This window comes from Dendrobates tinctorius, unplaced genomic scaffold, assembly GCF_039654945.1.
Source record: "Dendrobates tinctorius isolate UK_male_01 unplaced genomic scaffold, ASM3965494v1 ptg000016l, whole genome shotgun sequence".
Lineage (NCBI taxonomy): Eukaryota > Metazoa > Chordata > Amphibia > Anura > Dendrobatidae > Dendrobates > Dendrobates tinctorius.
This window is the reverse complement of record NW_027361684.1, coordinates 34167266-34183015: the sequence shown is the minus strand read 5'-3', so window position 1 is coordinate 34183015 and position 15750 is coordinate 34167266. Positions and strand designations below refer to the sequence as shown.

The 15750-nt window shown below is 45.1% G+C and overlaps 1 protein-coding gene across 3 annotated transcripts in view; it reads left to right on the top strand.

Moving 5' to 3' along the window:
• SLC43A2 (solute carrier family 43 member 2) overlaps nucleotides 1-15750 on the top strand; it is an 80265-nt gene that overhangs the window by 43639 nt on the left and 20876 nt on the right. For all 3 annotated transcript variants that reach the window (XM_073565654.1, XM_073565656.1, XM_073565655.1), the window contains exons 3-5: nucleotides 2258-2480; nucleotides 2562-2617; nucleotides 3893-3969. In XM_073565654.1, the coding sequence (XP_073421755.1) occupies nucleotides 2258-2480; nucleotides 2562-2617; nucleotides 3893-3969 (356 nt within the window). The remainder of the gene's footprint in view (nucleotides 1-2257; nucleotides 2481-2561; nucleotides 2618-3892; nucleotides 3970-15750) is intronic.

The following is a 15750-nucleotide window of genomic DNA, read 5'->3' as shown; positions in this document are numbered from 1 at the left end:
TTTCTGCAAAGGGGCAGACCCTTTTTTTATAATGGTGGGCAACACCATTAAGGATTTATTTGGCATTTCAGACGCTGCTTACATTTCTTAAAAGGGAACCTGTCACCAGTTTTTTCCCATATAGAGTACGGCCGGCATGTTTCAGCCCTTTGTTACAATGTACTAGAATGCTGTATTATACTTACCTACTGGCCGGTCTGATGGTCGTCATTGGTCTTAATCCACCACCTCCTCTCTTTTTGCAATCACTGTCTTCCTTCTTGCTTCGTGCAGATGACGCGTACTATGTCATCCACACAAGTGTCCTCCATTCTACACAGGTGTACTTTTCAGTGTCCTGCCGAGGGTAGATCAAAATACTATAGTGCGCCTGCGCTGGCGCTCTTGGCCTTTCCCCGCGCATGCGCATTACAGTGTTTTGATCTTCCCTCGGTAGGGCAGAGAGGTGTAAGCCTGCTCATGAGCGCAATGAAGGACACTGTGTGGATGATGTAGGACACGTAATCCACAAAAATTAAGAAGTGATGAAGCACCGGATCAAGACAAGAGAAGCCCATCAGACCAGACCACGTTGTAGGTGAGTATAATATAAGCTCTTTTTTTATGCAGAGTTCATTGGAGAATTATGGGCTTACAGATGCTGGCCGTATTGTATATGTGAAAAACCTGGTGACAGGTTCCCGTTAAGGGAATGTGCCATGAGAAAATGAATGATTGTTTAAATCAAGCTTTGTAACAAATTAATTTAAAAATGTGAACATTTATTTTATTTTTTTTACCTATATCACAATTCTTATTAAAATAAAAAATTTGAAATCTTGCACTTTTCATACAGGCCACTGGGGCATTTAAAGAATCTAAGCTCAAGTTGTTTTGGGAAATCTACATGTACATTAGCAGCATTAACCTGACTCAGACCTTATCTTTTGTATTGAAGCATCAAATAAATGTGTGCAAGGGTCATTGTGAAAGTCAGGGAGCAGGGTCAGCTGTGACATCGCCTGTTGTGATTGGTGCATCCTGTGTTATCAGCTGGGATTCAGGTGTTATCTGTGATTGTAACCCTGCCTCTGTTGATAAGGAACCTGCTGAAAACTCTTCCTGAAAGGACAGGAAATATGAGTCTATAGGAAACATTGATTGGACTCTTATGTAATCCCAGTACTGTCCGATGTACGCGTGCAAAGACAATGGAGAAGATGGAGAAATTAAGTTCTCCTTCTTCTCCACACTCAGATGACGCTTGGATCATTGTCTGACAGAGTTTCATCTGAGTGTCATTAGCATAATCGTCAGTGATAAGCGGTCATAGAGGAGCGCTTAGGAAGCAACCCAGGGGCAGACAAAAATGTCAGGTCTCCACCGCAGCTCCAGCCGAAAACCTCCAATGGAGGATAGGAGCAATGAGAAAATGGAAACGGTCTTAGGAGCGCAGGAAAGAGACTCAGACAAGAGATGGGGTTAAACCACAACGCGTTTCGACGGAGAATCCGTCTTCATCAGGTGGAAGTTCCACCTGATGAAGACGGATTCTCCGTCGAAACGTGTTGTGGTTTAACCCCATCTCTTGTCTGAGTCTCTTTCCTGCGCTCCTAAGACCGTTTCCATTTTCTCATCATTAGCATAATCGGCCCGGTTCTCTCACTTAAGAGAGCATATGCCAGTGTGAACGAACCCTAAGGCTATGTGCACACGCTGCGGTTTTTGCTGCGGTTCCGCTGCGGTTTTGGCCGCAGCAGAACTGCAGCAGTTCTGCAGACAGTGTACAGTAGCATGTTATCCTATGGGATTTACAATTTTCTGTGCACATGCTGTGGATTTTTAATTGCGGAAAAGCTGCGGTTTTGAATCCACAGAAAGAAATAACATGTCATTCTTTTCTGCGGATTCTACTGCGGTTTACCATCTCCTCCATTGTAGAGGTAATAAACCGCAGGCCAATCCACAGGTAAAACCGCAGGTCATTTTACCTGCGGTTTTACCTGCGGTTCCGCAGATAAAAAATCCGCAGACCAATCCGCAGCGTGTGCACATAGCCTAAAAGTAACCCAGTGGCCAGTGTGTAAATTCTTAAATTACTCATTTTGCTTTTTAATAACTATCATGATATGGAGAAAGAAAAAACATTACCGATTTTTTTTCAAAAGGACATGTAGCACAAAACCACAAAGCACAAAATCCAATTTAAACAATAGTTCATTTTCCTTTCCAATTTTGTTCATTATGCTCATTTCTTACCCATCTTTCTTAACCCTAGATAACTATACATGGGACAACTCCACCAACGGCAGCTCTCAGCTTGGGAATAACACAAATGAAAAACAAATCATTAAACTGAATGGCTGGCTGGTGTGCAATGAGCAGGATGAGATGCTGAACTTGGCCTTCACAGTGGGGTCTTTTCTTCTCAGTGCCATTTCCCTGCCTTTGGGAATCATCATGGACAAGTATGGGCCCCGCAAGCTGAGGCTAAGTGGAAGGTGCATGATGTGATATAAATTTGTTATTATGGCTTCAGTTTATATGTCATATAATGTAACTGCTTGCTTTCTGTTTTTCAGTGCCAGTTTTGGTGTTTCTTGTCTTCTAATTGCCTATGGAGCAAGTAATCCCAACTGTAAGTAAGAGTCATCTGCCAATACATTGCAGTTCTTTGTGCCATTAGTTTATGAGTTATGTGTTATGTACATGGCATAGTCTATATCAGAGACCTAATCCGACAAATTGTGACACCACAGAGGAGCCCTATTGGTGAGCCAGCTGTATTTTTCCGGGAAGCCATATGGATATGCATATAAGAGCATCTAGGCCTTTCAAAGATAAGGTATTCTATTGCTCCATGACCAAAAATTATGCTTTATTCCACATGCAAATGAAGCTGAAGTGCTCTGGGTGTGGTCGGAGAAGTGCCTGAGCCTCCGCCTCCCGGCACTATCCCCAGCTTAGTGCTACCTACTTCATCTTGACTCACTAACCTGACTGACTACACAGCCAGTGAGCTGTCAGACAAGCAGAAGAAGGGTGCGCTAAGTGGGGAATGGAGCCGGGGAGGCGGAGGCTCAGGCACTTCTCCAATCACGCCCAGAGCACTTCACACTCACTTGTATATGCAATAAAAGTTTTTTTTTTCAGTAACAGAATAACGGATCGGTTAAGTAAAGGTACAGATTGTCTTATATTTAAAAGCCCTACATGTCCATGTGTGCAGTTAGGGGGTGGAACATGCTGACAGATTCCTTTAAAGATGACCTGCCTACTCTCCTGACATGTCTACCTTAGGAAATACTTGTACTCACCATTAAATGATAATGTTGTAGATTTTTTCTTAGATCTGTGTTGAGCTGTTTCTCTGTTATTCCTACTTTAAATATATGAATAGATTGAAAACTGGTTGGTACCATTCGTCTGGTTAAAGAACATGTCCGTTCAGACTCAGATTGTGAGAGGACACCCCCTAATTACTAACCCCCAATTGTCAGTTTATTCTTACTCTTCCATGAGCAATAACTGAAGCACAGCAGAATGCATAGTTGTAAGAAACAAGATTCCAAAATTGAACTTACAAAAAAAGAATTTTTTTCTAGAGCACAGATCATGAGAAGGTCTCCTAAATGCCATCTCTTCACACGTGTGTTTCACGGTCTGAGAACAAACCGTGGGTCTCCTGACCCGAACTCATCACCCTCATAGGCATATATCAGGTTGTCGAGTTTGGGTCAGGAGACCCTGATTGGACCATAATTTGCAGATGTGTGAAACGGGGCTTATATCTAGTACATACCAGTGGGCATAAAGTCCTCTGTTAGCCATCTTTGCCAGCTAGTTAACAGGTAAGGATGTCACAATTATATGTCAGATTGTAACCCTATGCTTTTCTTGCCTCCCATTACAGCTCTGTCTGTGCTGATTTTCGTAGCCTTATGTCTGAATGGTTTTGGTGGAATGTGCATGACCTTCACTTCTCTTACAGTAAGTCTAAAATTAACTTGAACTGTGCAACAAAATTGACACTGTCATCTACAATCATTGAATAATATCCTCCCTTAAAGCAATTTTACAAAGTTGAGTCCTTGTCATGAAATGCCAGTCTGTGGTGGTATAGCAGCAGGAATACCCACAGATACCAAGCTGGTCTTCAACATTATTATGGGGAGCCAAATATACAGTGTGTAGCCCAGTATGAATAAGAAACCTATAAAGGCACCGATACAGATAAGACTAACTTTTTTCCGAATCCTCTGATTCGCAGACTAATGTGTATGGGATCTCCAGATTCTCTGCTGACAGATATCATCAAAGAAAATAAGGATCTTGGATGTCTCACTTAGGAATAACAATCCTTTTGTCTTTGTGACATAAGCCACTGCCAGAGGAGTCTGGCAGGGGCTCTCATGTATAGCACACCAGAGCGCTCAGCAGAGTGAACACTCCCTTTTTTGTGGATAGTTGAGGGAGACAGTTGCCTGCTGAATGAGCATGTAGTAGACAGTATGTGCACACTGAGTCTTTTTTTCTGAATCTTTGGAGCACAAACTCCCAAGTTTTTGATGAGTTTTGAGTTTTTCAGAAGGATTTGTAGAGTTTCCTCCTCAAAAACAACCTGTGAACATCCCCTAATGTGTATGGAGCCCCAAAGAGAAAGCCCTTATAGGTTTTCCAACCATCCACTCATTTCATTGGAGAGAATACAGACAAATACTGTCATCTTCTCACTGAGGGTCTGAATCTGGAATTGTTCATTCTTCAGAATGGTTGGGGTCCAGCCTCGAAACCATTCTGACGATATGGACATGACATAAAAAATTTTTTTTTTTTTTTTTTTTTAGAATATTCCTGTAAATTAGCTGAGTTGCTACAGCTGTGTTGATTTATTCATAAATGTCCAGGCGATCACATGACGACTATAAGCTGATATCGGCCTAATAGTCCTAGTGATAAGATGCAAGTAGGAGCTTTGGCTGCACCACCAGCAGGTCTTGTTGCTCGCAAAGGCAATGGGTCGCATTCACTGTTGTTATGCGCCTTCTGTGTCACTGCCCTAATGCACAAATGGGTTTGCTTATGTGTATGATCCTTGTTTGCTTTTCAGTACCAGCTCTCTTCTTTATATAAGTGTTTATAGAACACTTACACTAATCCCTTTAGGGCACCAAGTCCAAATTGTTTTGTTACTTTATGGCTTGTGATATTTTTTTTCTGTTTTGTATCAGTACATTGCTATAAATGATACCAGTTAACCCCAATAAATACCATTCCACTTACTAGCTAAACTGAAAACATAACAGCATTAGGCCTGTTTCACACGTCCAATTTTTTTTTTTTTAATATAAGAAAAGTGATTTGATATTCAATTTTTGGTTTGTGTTTCTGATTTTTGCTATCCGTGTGTCTGTGATAATGTCACGCACAGTGTAGGACAGACTAAGTGTAACACAAAGGGCTAAGGGAAGGGGAAACAAACACCAGGGAAGGGGGGAGTGGAGACCCCTAGACAGATCTAACGTCACCCTGTCTGCCCATTCGTCCTTATATAGGTTCTGCAACTATCGCCAAGCAGGATACCTAATCCCTACCTATCTTTTTTTCTCATGGACCCATTGACTTGTCTGGATGTTTTTTATTCTCAAATCAGATCAAAATCAGCAAGTCTCCATTTTGTTTGTTTTTTTGGAGACAATCGGTCTGCACAAAAAAAAATGTGAATATGTCTATAGTGTGACGTCCGTCTGCGGTTCTGGGCTGCAGCCAGACAACACCCCGAGAAACACTGATACCCTTTACCCCTATACAGGGATCTGGATTTACAACAGAGCCCAGGAGGTAGCTGTCTGAATATGAGCAGCGGCCAGAGCAGGACGGTCGTCAGAGAGGGGTTAATAAACGGGACCAAAAGCGTAGACAGGAATCCGAGTCTTAACCGGGCAGGCAATAGCAGAGTCAAATTCAGGCCAAGGTCAGAGTCAAAAACCAGGAGGACGGCAGAGGTACAGAATTGTTAGGCAGAAGCAGAGTCAGAATATCCAGGCCAAGGTCAAAAACCGGGAGAATAGCAGAAGTACAAAATCGTCAGGCAATAGAGGGGTCAGAAATCCAGGCTGAGGTCAGAGTCAAACAATAGTCAATCACCAAGTAGCGCACAGGGGAACCAAGAATATATCCGGCGGCTTGCAAGACCAGTCCCAAGGTATTTGAGGGATCAGGTCACCCCTCACAGGTTCCTGGACTGATGATGTCATCAGTACTGCCCCCAGGACCAGACCAGATGATGATGCAGTAACCTTCTGATGACTGACAGAGGGGCGGAGCCTGCGTCCACCAGTTACCTGCGCAGGTGCCCTTACTCTGTCAGCACCATAACTCCCGGGCGAGCCATGGCGCCTCCTAGTGACCGCGACCGGAACAGCAGACCCCGAATTTAAAGGCAACGTGATAGACCGGCGCCTCCTAGAGGCTAAAGCCGGGACAGTAGGCCCTGAGTCTGATGTGACGGAACCACGGCCCCTCCCAGTGGCCAAGGCAGGAACAGCCGTCCCTGAGTCTGGCGATGAAGTAGTGGTCCGGCGCCTCCTAGTGGCCGCGACCGGAACAGCAGGCCCCAAGTCTGGCGGCGACGTGACACATAGGCCATAATGGGAGCAAGTTCCATCCATACAGACATGGATAAAGCATGTATGTGAGACAAAGTCATCTGAATGAAGCTTTAGGGTGGTTTCACATCAAGACTTTTTTAAAGAAAAAAAAACACGTTTCTTTGACAGTTTTTAGACAGTGGGATTTTATTTAGACAAAACCAGAAATGGGTTCAAAAGGAATGGGAAATATGTTAGGTCTTGTACTTTTCCTTCCTGCTAAATGCAGTTGCCTTCTAAAATACTGCATCAAACTTGTTCGTAAGATCTATTTTTCCTGTGTAAATCTATATTTTTTTGAGCTGTACAGAGTAACGTCGCCGACGATGCTATTCTACACATAGGTATCCAGTAAAAAAAAAAGTGTATACTGCCAGTGGATACCTATACAGTGGCATCCACTGGATGTAAAGCTCAGGAAATGATGTCTGCGTGTACACCCAATGTGCAGCGCAAACACACAATGATTGCACCATTATTCATTTGCCACCACTGTTAGGCAGAATAGGGCACTCAGATTAAAATAACAAGTCCCCCCCATCATGTTTCACCATATACAAGGCTTCATCAGGGGAAGTACTACTTTTGTGCCTTCCCTTGATGATGCTGTGTATAGTGTATATGGTGAAACATGTCGGGGGGACTTGTTTTTTTAATCTGAGTGCCCTATTCTGCCTAGCAATGGTGGCACCCCGGGGTGCTATTGTCTGGTAATCAGAAGCAATAGCTTATTTAAAACATGCAATTCTAGCAGATTAGAAGCAAATCTTTTTTAATCTTTCATCTGCAATAAACTTATTATTTTGATATTGAATAAAAGTTAAGTTTTATGGCCTGCTAGAGAGGTCACGCCGTGGAGTTCTCCCCTTTTCAATTAGTAATATATCCGTCCCAGGTCATTTTTACATATATTCATCTAATAATTTGGGTACATCATAGGAAAGGCTCCCAGCATGTAGATACATGTGATTAAAGTCTCAGTAAACTATCAGCAATATTGCTATTAAAGTGGTTGTCTCGTTAAGGAGATTATAGGCAATACTTTAGGATAATCCACTGATCTCCGAATGATTATGACACCCGCAGAAGGTGACAGCAGTGCTGCGAAAACAACGTGCCCTTAATCTCCATTCACTTTTTTCCAGGAGGCCACATGCATGGCTCTTAGGGTTCGTGCACATAACCGTAATGTCAGTCCAATCACTGCCCGTTAAAAAAAAAAAAAAAAGATTGAACTCGGACCAATGTTATTCCATGGGGCAGTGCAGCTGACCAATTTTTTTCTCTGTCTTAATCGGCATGTGATTAAAAAAAACACAGCACGCTCGTAAATCGGATGAGACTCTGCCATTCAAGTCTAATGGTGTGAGAAAAAAACATTGGCTGCCATACGGAGCCACAGTACAGCATCCGACTTTTCTGGATGGATTGCAGTTCTGTAAGATAGGAAGCTGTAAATGGTCTTGGAAATGATGAATAGCTGCTGCTGTAATAAAACGGATTGTATACGGACGACAAATGAGAAAATGTTTTTTTTTCCAATTTTCTGAATGCAACTGAACGATTTGTATACGCTCATGTGAAACTACCCTTATAGTCAGTGGTTAGTCGTTCCCGTCCGCAGAAAGGCGAGTGTGCCATTTTGTTTTGGGTTGTGAGAAGTTTCAGAACTCTAGCCACCATCAATTGTGCGTCATTAAAGGGATTTTTCCATGAACAAAGTACATTTTAATCAATCGATCTTGTAATAATAATAATTTCCTCAATTGGATGTGATTAAATATACAGTAATGTTCCTGTGCTGAGATAATCTTATAAAGGTGCCCCTGCTGTGTACTGTGTAATGGCTGTGTCTGACCGTACAGGGACATGGTCACATCTCCTGGGCAGGGGAGGATGTATACTTTTTTGGTACACAGAATATTCTTTCTATGAGGTAAAACATTTTTTAAAAACAGGCAGGGAAATGTTTTACCTCACAAAAAGAATCAGCTGCAATCCCCTGCTGTAATATCTTTATCCTCTCTTATCCCCCCCCCCCCGCCACCTAGAAAATGTGGTATGGTCTAACCATGTCTTGCATGGACAGACACAGCCATTACACAGTACACAGCAGGGGCACCTTTATAAGATTATCTCAGCCCAGGAACATTTTTTGAAACACATCCAGTTGTGGAAATTATTATTATTCCAAGATCTATTGATTAAAATACATGAGTCCTGAAGTCTAAGCCTTATATATTAATAAAATAGGCAAACTTAACTAAAGGTAGAATCCTAGAATGTTAGAGTTGGAAGGGACCTTCAGGGTCATCGTGTCCAACCCCCTGCCCAATACAGGATTCACTAAACATATCAGACAGCTGTCTGTCCAGCCTGTTAGAAGACTTCCATTGAAGGAGAACTCACCACCTCTCCTGGCATATCAGCCTCAAATCTTGTTTTTCTTGCATATTCATACCTGAAGATGATGGCTACAATGAAAAAAATAAAATATGATAAGTGATTCAGCGCCACTCCCAGTTGACTGACTCCTGCCGATAAGTGGAGTCCCTTGAGATCTTAAATCTATAGGCAGACAGCAAGGAAAAGCTTTTCCTAATTTGTTTTGTTTACATGAGAGAGCTGGTGGCCGAATGATAGTTTGGTGGCAGCGATTTCTGTTGGCTCTCCCATCCACAGGATCACTTGTCTCCTGTGTTCTCTACGAGAGAGACGCCTCCACCGCACCAAACAAAAAAGGATCGGCTGCTAAAATTCAGGCTAGATTCTTTTTTCCTCAATGTTATCTGGAGGGGGATAACCAAGAGACCCCCCCCATACATATCACATGGTCGGTCAAGCTGGACAAATTTATTGGGTTCGGTTGACTTTTTTCTAATGGGGCCCTTTAGTTTTATCTGTGGTGCAGTGGTTAGCACTGGGGTGCTGGGTCCTAATTTAACAAAATTGGGCAAAATCTCTATGGAGTTTGTATGCTCACCTTGTGTTTTACTTGGGTTTCCTCTTGGATTTTGGGAATCCTGATGATAAACTCATATCAACCGAGAAACCAATGTGTTATAAGGATCACACTGCATTTATGGTAAGTCCAGTCTGTATGTGGTGAAGAAGTCCGATGTTACCTGGTGAAATATCACAGAAGGCTTGAAATAAAACCAAACTAGGTATCAACGACACCTTCTCCTACGTCAGAAGGAAATAGAGCTTTAACTTGCAGAACAGGTAAGGCCTGTTTCACACTTCCGTTTTTGACCATCAGTCAAAATCCGCCGTTTTTAAAAAAAACGGATCCGCCATTTTTTTTGGCGGATCCGATTTTTTTCCCCATTTAGTTGCACTACCGGCGGATCTTGACGGATGGCCATCCGTTGGATCCATTTTTTTGCGGATCCGCCAAATTTTTTGCGTCGGACCATGCAACTTTTTTTTGCTGCAGGATCCGCAGTTTACAGTGCGCATGCCCGGAGGAAGGAAGACAGCCGGAAATTTAACCCTGAAATCCTTTCTGGCGGACGGAAAAAATTCTCTCTCTCTTTCTCTTTTTCTCTCTTCCCAGGCTGCGGTTCCTTTAAAATTCTTCATTCATCGGATCCGTCAAAAAAACCGTCCGGTGGCATCCGTTCACATCAGTTACCAACGGATCCGCTTTCCGCCATTTTGGCGGATTTTAACTGACACAAAAAAACTGAAATGTGAAACAGGCCTAAGAAGAGCAGAGAAGGTCTCACCTTCCGGCAATGACAGCCGTCCTTCTACAGGTGTCGTCCTTGTCACAGTGTGTATTGTTTGCAGCTGAATGCAGTCCAGCTTGTATAGTATAGATCAGGGGTCCTCAAACTTTTTAAACAGGGGGCCAGATTACGGTCCCTCGGACCGTTGGAGGGCCGGAATATAGTTTAAAAAAAATTATGAATAAATTCCTGTGCACACTGCACATATCTTATTTAGAAGTAATAAAACAAAAATAGGAACAAATACAATGTTAAAAATGAAGTTAAATCATCAAACTTACCGATTTTTTGGGTTCTTCGAATATCCTACACTTCGAGTCAATTTTTTCTCTTTCTTGATATCATTGTTTCCTAGGGATTCAAAATTGCTATTAGTAAAATACCAACATATATACAGCGCTACAAAAACAATATACCAGCAATAAAACTGCCCACACAGAGACATACAGACTGCACTGCCCATCAATGCAGTCTGATCAGTGCCCATCAATGCAGCCTGATCAGTGCCCATCAATGCAGCCTGATCAGTGCCCATCATTGCAGCCTGATCAGTGCCCATCAGCGCAGCCTCACCAGTGCCCATCAGCGCAGCCTCACCAGTGCCCATCAGCGCAGCCTCACCAGTGCCCATATTGGTGGAACTCCACTTTTACCTCAGGCTCAGACTGGTGTGGTGCAAGAATCCCCAATAGGCAGCATTGGTCCCTAAAAGGCAGGTAAATGTACCCAATAGGCAGCATACGTCTCCAATAGGCAGGTAAATGTCCCCAATAGGCAGCATAGGTCCCCAATAGGCAGGTAAATGTCCCCAATAGGCAGCACAGGTCCCCAAAAGGCAGGCAAATGTCCCCATTAGGCAGCACAGGTCCCCAATAGGCAGGTAGATGTCCCCATTAGGCAGATAAATGTCCCCAATAGGCAGCATTGGTCCCTAAAAGGCAGGTAAATGTACCCAATAGGCAGCATACGTCTCCAATAGGCAGGTAAATGTCCCCAATAGGCAGCATAGGTCCCCAATAGGCAGGTAAATGTCCCCAATAGGTAGCACAGGTCCCCACTAGGCAGAACAATTTCCCCACTAGGCAGAAAAATGTCCCCACTAGGTAGCACAGGTCTCCACTAGGCAGGAAAATGTCCCCACTAGGCAGAAAAATGTCCCCAATAGGTAGCACAGGTCCCCACTAGGCAGAACAATGTCCCCACTAGGAAGAAAAATGTCCCCAATAGGTAGCACACCCCACTAGGCAGGAAAATATCCCCAATAGGACCGGCATTACAAAAAAAAAAACAAAAAAAAGTACTCACCTATGTCCCCGCGCTGCTCTGAAGAGGCGCCCGCTCGTCTACGTCTTCTTCCGGCACAGGCCCAGGCGGCGTGACATCATCAGACCGCGCAGGCGGCGTGATGACAATCACGTCGTCTCTGTGCACTGTGCTGTGGGAGGGCGGCGCAACGCCTTTCCTCGGCGCCTCGTCCCACCCGCAATTACACAGCCCGCCGGCACTGAACTGCAGTGCAGTTCAAGAGCTCAAAGTCGGCCTGGCGGGGGGCCGGATAAAAGTCTTTGGAGGGCCGCATGTGGCCCGCGGGCCGTAGTTTGAGGACCCCTGGTATAGATGATGGTGTGTGGGGAGCTGGTGCTGTGTTACTGCCTTTTGGTGGCAGGGGCGGAGGGACGTACTCCATGTTCTCAGTTTTAGGAGGTCAGACAGAATGTGCTTGTTTATTATTACAAAGGCAAAGCTGAGAGATTTAGGAAGGACTCAGGGAATGTGCCCATCTACAGGGGGATTTGTGCCCAGACACAGGTCATGGAGAGCTGATAAGAGTCTCTCTGTCAAAAGGGAAAGGAAGGAATAACACTGAGCAAGGCCAATAACTTCAGGCTGTTTTTAGAAAGAAGATTGTGAAGAGGCTGGTAGTCCTTTCCTCTAACTGTCAGCACAACTAAAACCTGGAATTAACTTTCTTAGAATTGAACTTCCTTTGATGGTATATCAGTGACCGGTGCACACAGTCCTGCTTTGTCAGCAGCATTCGCCTGTATTTTCAGCATGACATAGGTGGCGGGTGAGCTGGCATGAAAGATCTAGCGAGACTTGGAATGTTCCCTGCTGGCAAACTGCAGTATTTCCTCAAGTGAGCTTTTATAACAAATAAAAGTGTTTTATGGACGGGATTGTATTGTTATGTATTATTCTGCCTGGTAAAATGGACTACATAGCGGAATAGAGATCACAAGAGGAAAATTCTGGTAGGCGTTCCCGTTTCAGGAAAAAATATCTAGTGCGATGGTATTAACAGGATAACTTCGTCAATAAAAGCAGGCATTTATTGAAATATAATAAAAAAGATACATAATAATTTCTAAAAAATATTTGCGTATATTTATGTATATTTCCACACAACGTGTTTCGGCTTAACAAAGCCTTTATCAGGTGTTGCGCTTGCATGTTGGATACACAGCTGAGAGAGAGTATCAGGCCGATGGAGGCCGGATCCTGACTGGTTTTATATTAAGTTTATAGAACGAATTAAGAATATGACTTTGGTTTTGCCAGATTGGCTCTAGTTTCTGAGATATTTAATAGCTGATTAATTAATTACAGTAGAATCCGTGGTGGGGGTGGGGTTATACAGAACTCATGAACGTGAAAGACTATTTAGCAGCAGGTTTACTAGTCCTCTTGTGATAATCTCCTGCTGATAAAACACCGATTTTATCAGTGCTGCAGCAAGCAACCCAGTAAGTGATATATCACTGGAATCAGGGCCTCTGTCACTACATCATGCTGCTCTCAGATTAGGAGTCAAAAATACTTTTAAGGGGAAATGATTAAGTCATAGTCTAGTACAATATTAGAAGGTATTACCAGGTGGCTTCACAATAAATTGACTATAGCATTACAAGGGACCCAAGGAGATCAGGTTGTTGGTGTTTTTTAAACAGGTGATTACCCCGTGTGAGGATGTTTTGATCCGTATATGGCAGGATTACGGCGTCTGACTCGTCGAGGTTGTACGTTTACAATCTCCTCCTGCAGATACTATTATATCGCTCCACCGTTACCGCTCTTGTTATGATCCATACTTGACAAGACCAGGTGCAGGCTGTTGGGTTAGTGAGCTGCTCATGTCTGTCATTATACACTCACAATGGAGGAATTCCTCTAGAGCTTTAAATAAACCAGGTGAGACTGCAATATATCAGAGGATTAGGAATGAGAAGAGCTGATTACAAACCCTCTTGGGCTGATCCACAGCCTCACTTAGTCTGTCCTCATGAGACACGTTAAGCACTGCAGGTGATTGGGCCACAGGGGAGCAAGCGCCAATTACCTGGTCAATGCTCTGCCTAAACGAGGGGTGCAGACAGGGGTTCATACAGGGGGCACAAATGTGGTACTCGCAGGTACGCAGGATGCAGTGACGAGCCAGAGACGGAGCAAGTGCAAACTCAACCTTTATATATAGATTATATGGATAACTGGTAAGCTGACAACAGTTTTCCACGCAGGGAACTTAGACACAAATACACAAATAACCCGATATAAGACTACTCGGCAAGTGCCGACAACTATATGGCCATGATATGGCCGACTACAAGTCCTGGAACTATAGTTAACAACCAACAGAGTGTCACTTATCCTTCTCTGACGTCCTCCAGAGTTGTTGTCCGGGAGGTGTCCGTTCAGCGTCTCAGCCGCTGGGCCCACCCAACGAGGAGTTGTCGGAGGCTTTGGGCGTTCCTACGCCCAGGTGCAGAAGGGGCGCAACAGGCCCCAGAAGAGTTCCTCAGCGTCGGGACCGCTCCTCTCGGAGGCGAGATGGTGGCAGCAGCGGACCTTGACGTACAGGCCGCAGCCGCGGGATTGAGCGGGGCAGTGGCGGCCGCGGGCCTCGGCGTCTGGGCCGCAGCCGCGGTGTGGAGCAGAGCAGTGGCGGCCGCGGTGGCAGCGTACAGGCTGCGGCCGCGGGATGGAGCGGGGCAGTGGCAGCTGCGGTTGGCAGCGTACAGGCCGCAGGATGGAGCAGGGCAGTGGCGGCCGCGGGTCTCGGCGTCTGGGCCACAGCCGCGATGTGGAGCAGAGCAGTGGGCGCTGGATGGAGTGGGGCAGTGGCGGCCGCGGATCTCGGCGTCTGGGCTGCAGCTACGGTGTGGAGCGGGCAGTGATGGCCGCGGGTGTCAGCGCTGTGTCTCTTCCTCGCTTCAATCAGTACCATCCTCTCCCTGGGTTAGGTAAGCCCCCGTCCTGTCTCTCTGGAAGACGCTAGCTCACTCCTGCTCTCCAGCGCCACCTAGGCTCCTCCTTCCTGCCTCTTGTCTTTCTCCACGTCGAGTGCCCCCTGCTGGTCTCCTGTGCTCCTTTAATAGTCGCCCTGCACTTTCCAGAAGCGTCTCTGTGCCGGCCTGCAACTCCTTCCTCCGGAAACATACCCCCTGGGAACCTAAGTGACAGCCCCTTATTTCCGGTCCGGTTACATAGTGGGGGCTCTCCCTCCTACACATACAGGGGGTGCATACAGGGGTGCATACAAGGGGTTCATACAGGTGGTGCATACAAGGGGTGCATACATGGGTGTGTGCAAAGGGTGCATGCAGACAGGGGCATAAGGCCGGGGTCACACTGGCGAGGAATACGGCCGAGTGAGAGGCGCTAAAAGCACGCATTAGACACGAACAAATTATTCTCTATGGGGTCCCTCGCACCAGCCGTATATTTCTCATCCGTATTCTACGCTCCGTGCCAATCGCAGCATGCTGCGATTGTCAGCGTACTACGGCCGTAGTACGCCAATGCAAGTCTATGGGTGCGCAAAAAATACGGATTACACACGGACCACACATGTGACTTGCGAGAAATACGCACCAGGTGTCTTTTAGCAAAGGCGGCAATTCAGTGCGCTATACAGTAAACGCACACTGACAGGTTTAATAAAGAAACCAAAGAATAGATATAGACACATAGAATATATATATATATATATATATATATATATATATCTATGCATTCTATGTGTCTATATCTATTCTTTGGTTTCTGTTAGAAAACCTGTCATAGGGCTCCATTATATGTCCATTTTGCAAGCCTGCGAGAAAATCTCGCCATACGGATGCCATACGCAACCACACCTTGATTACGGATGACATACGGAGCACTGTTTAGGGGCCATTCATCCGTATTACGCATGTAAAATACTGACCGTATTTTGCATTGGTTAGTGTGACCCCGGCCTAACAACCCCGGTCGCCACTGTGACTGGGCCCGGGGGGGAGTCAGGGGCCTGGCAGGTCAGACCATGTTATCTCCCAACCATGCCAATTCTCGCGGGACAGTCCCGTTTTTGACCCCCCCGCATCCTGCACTGAGCCGCCACGCCCCCC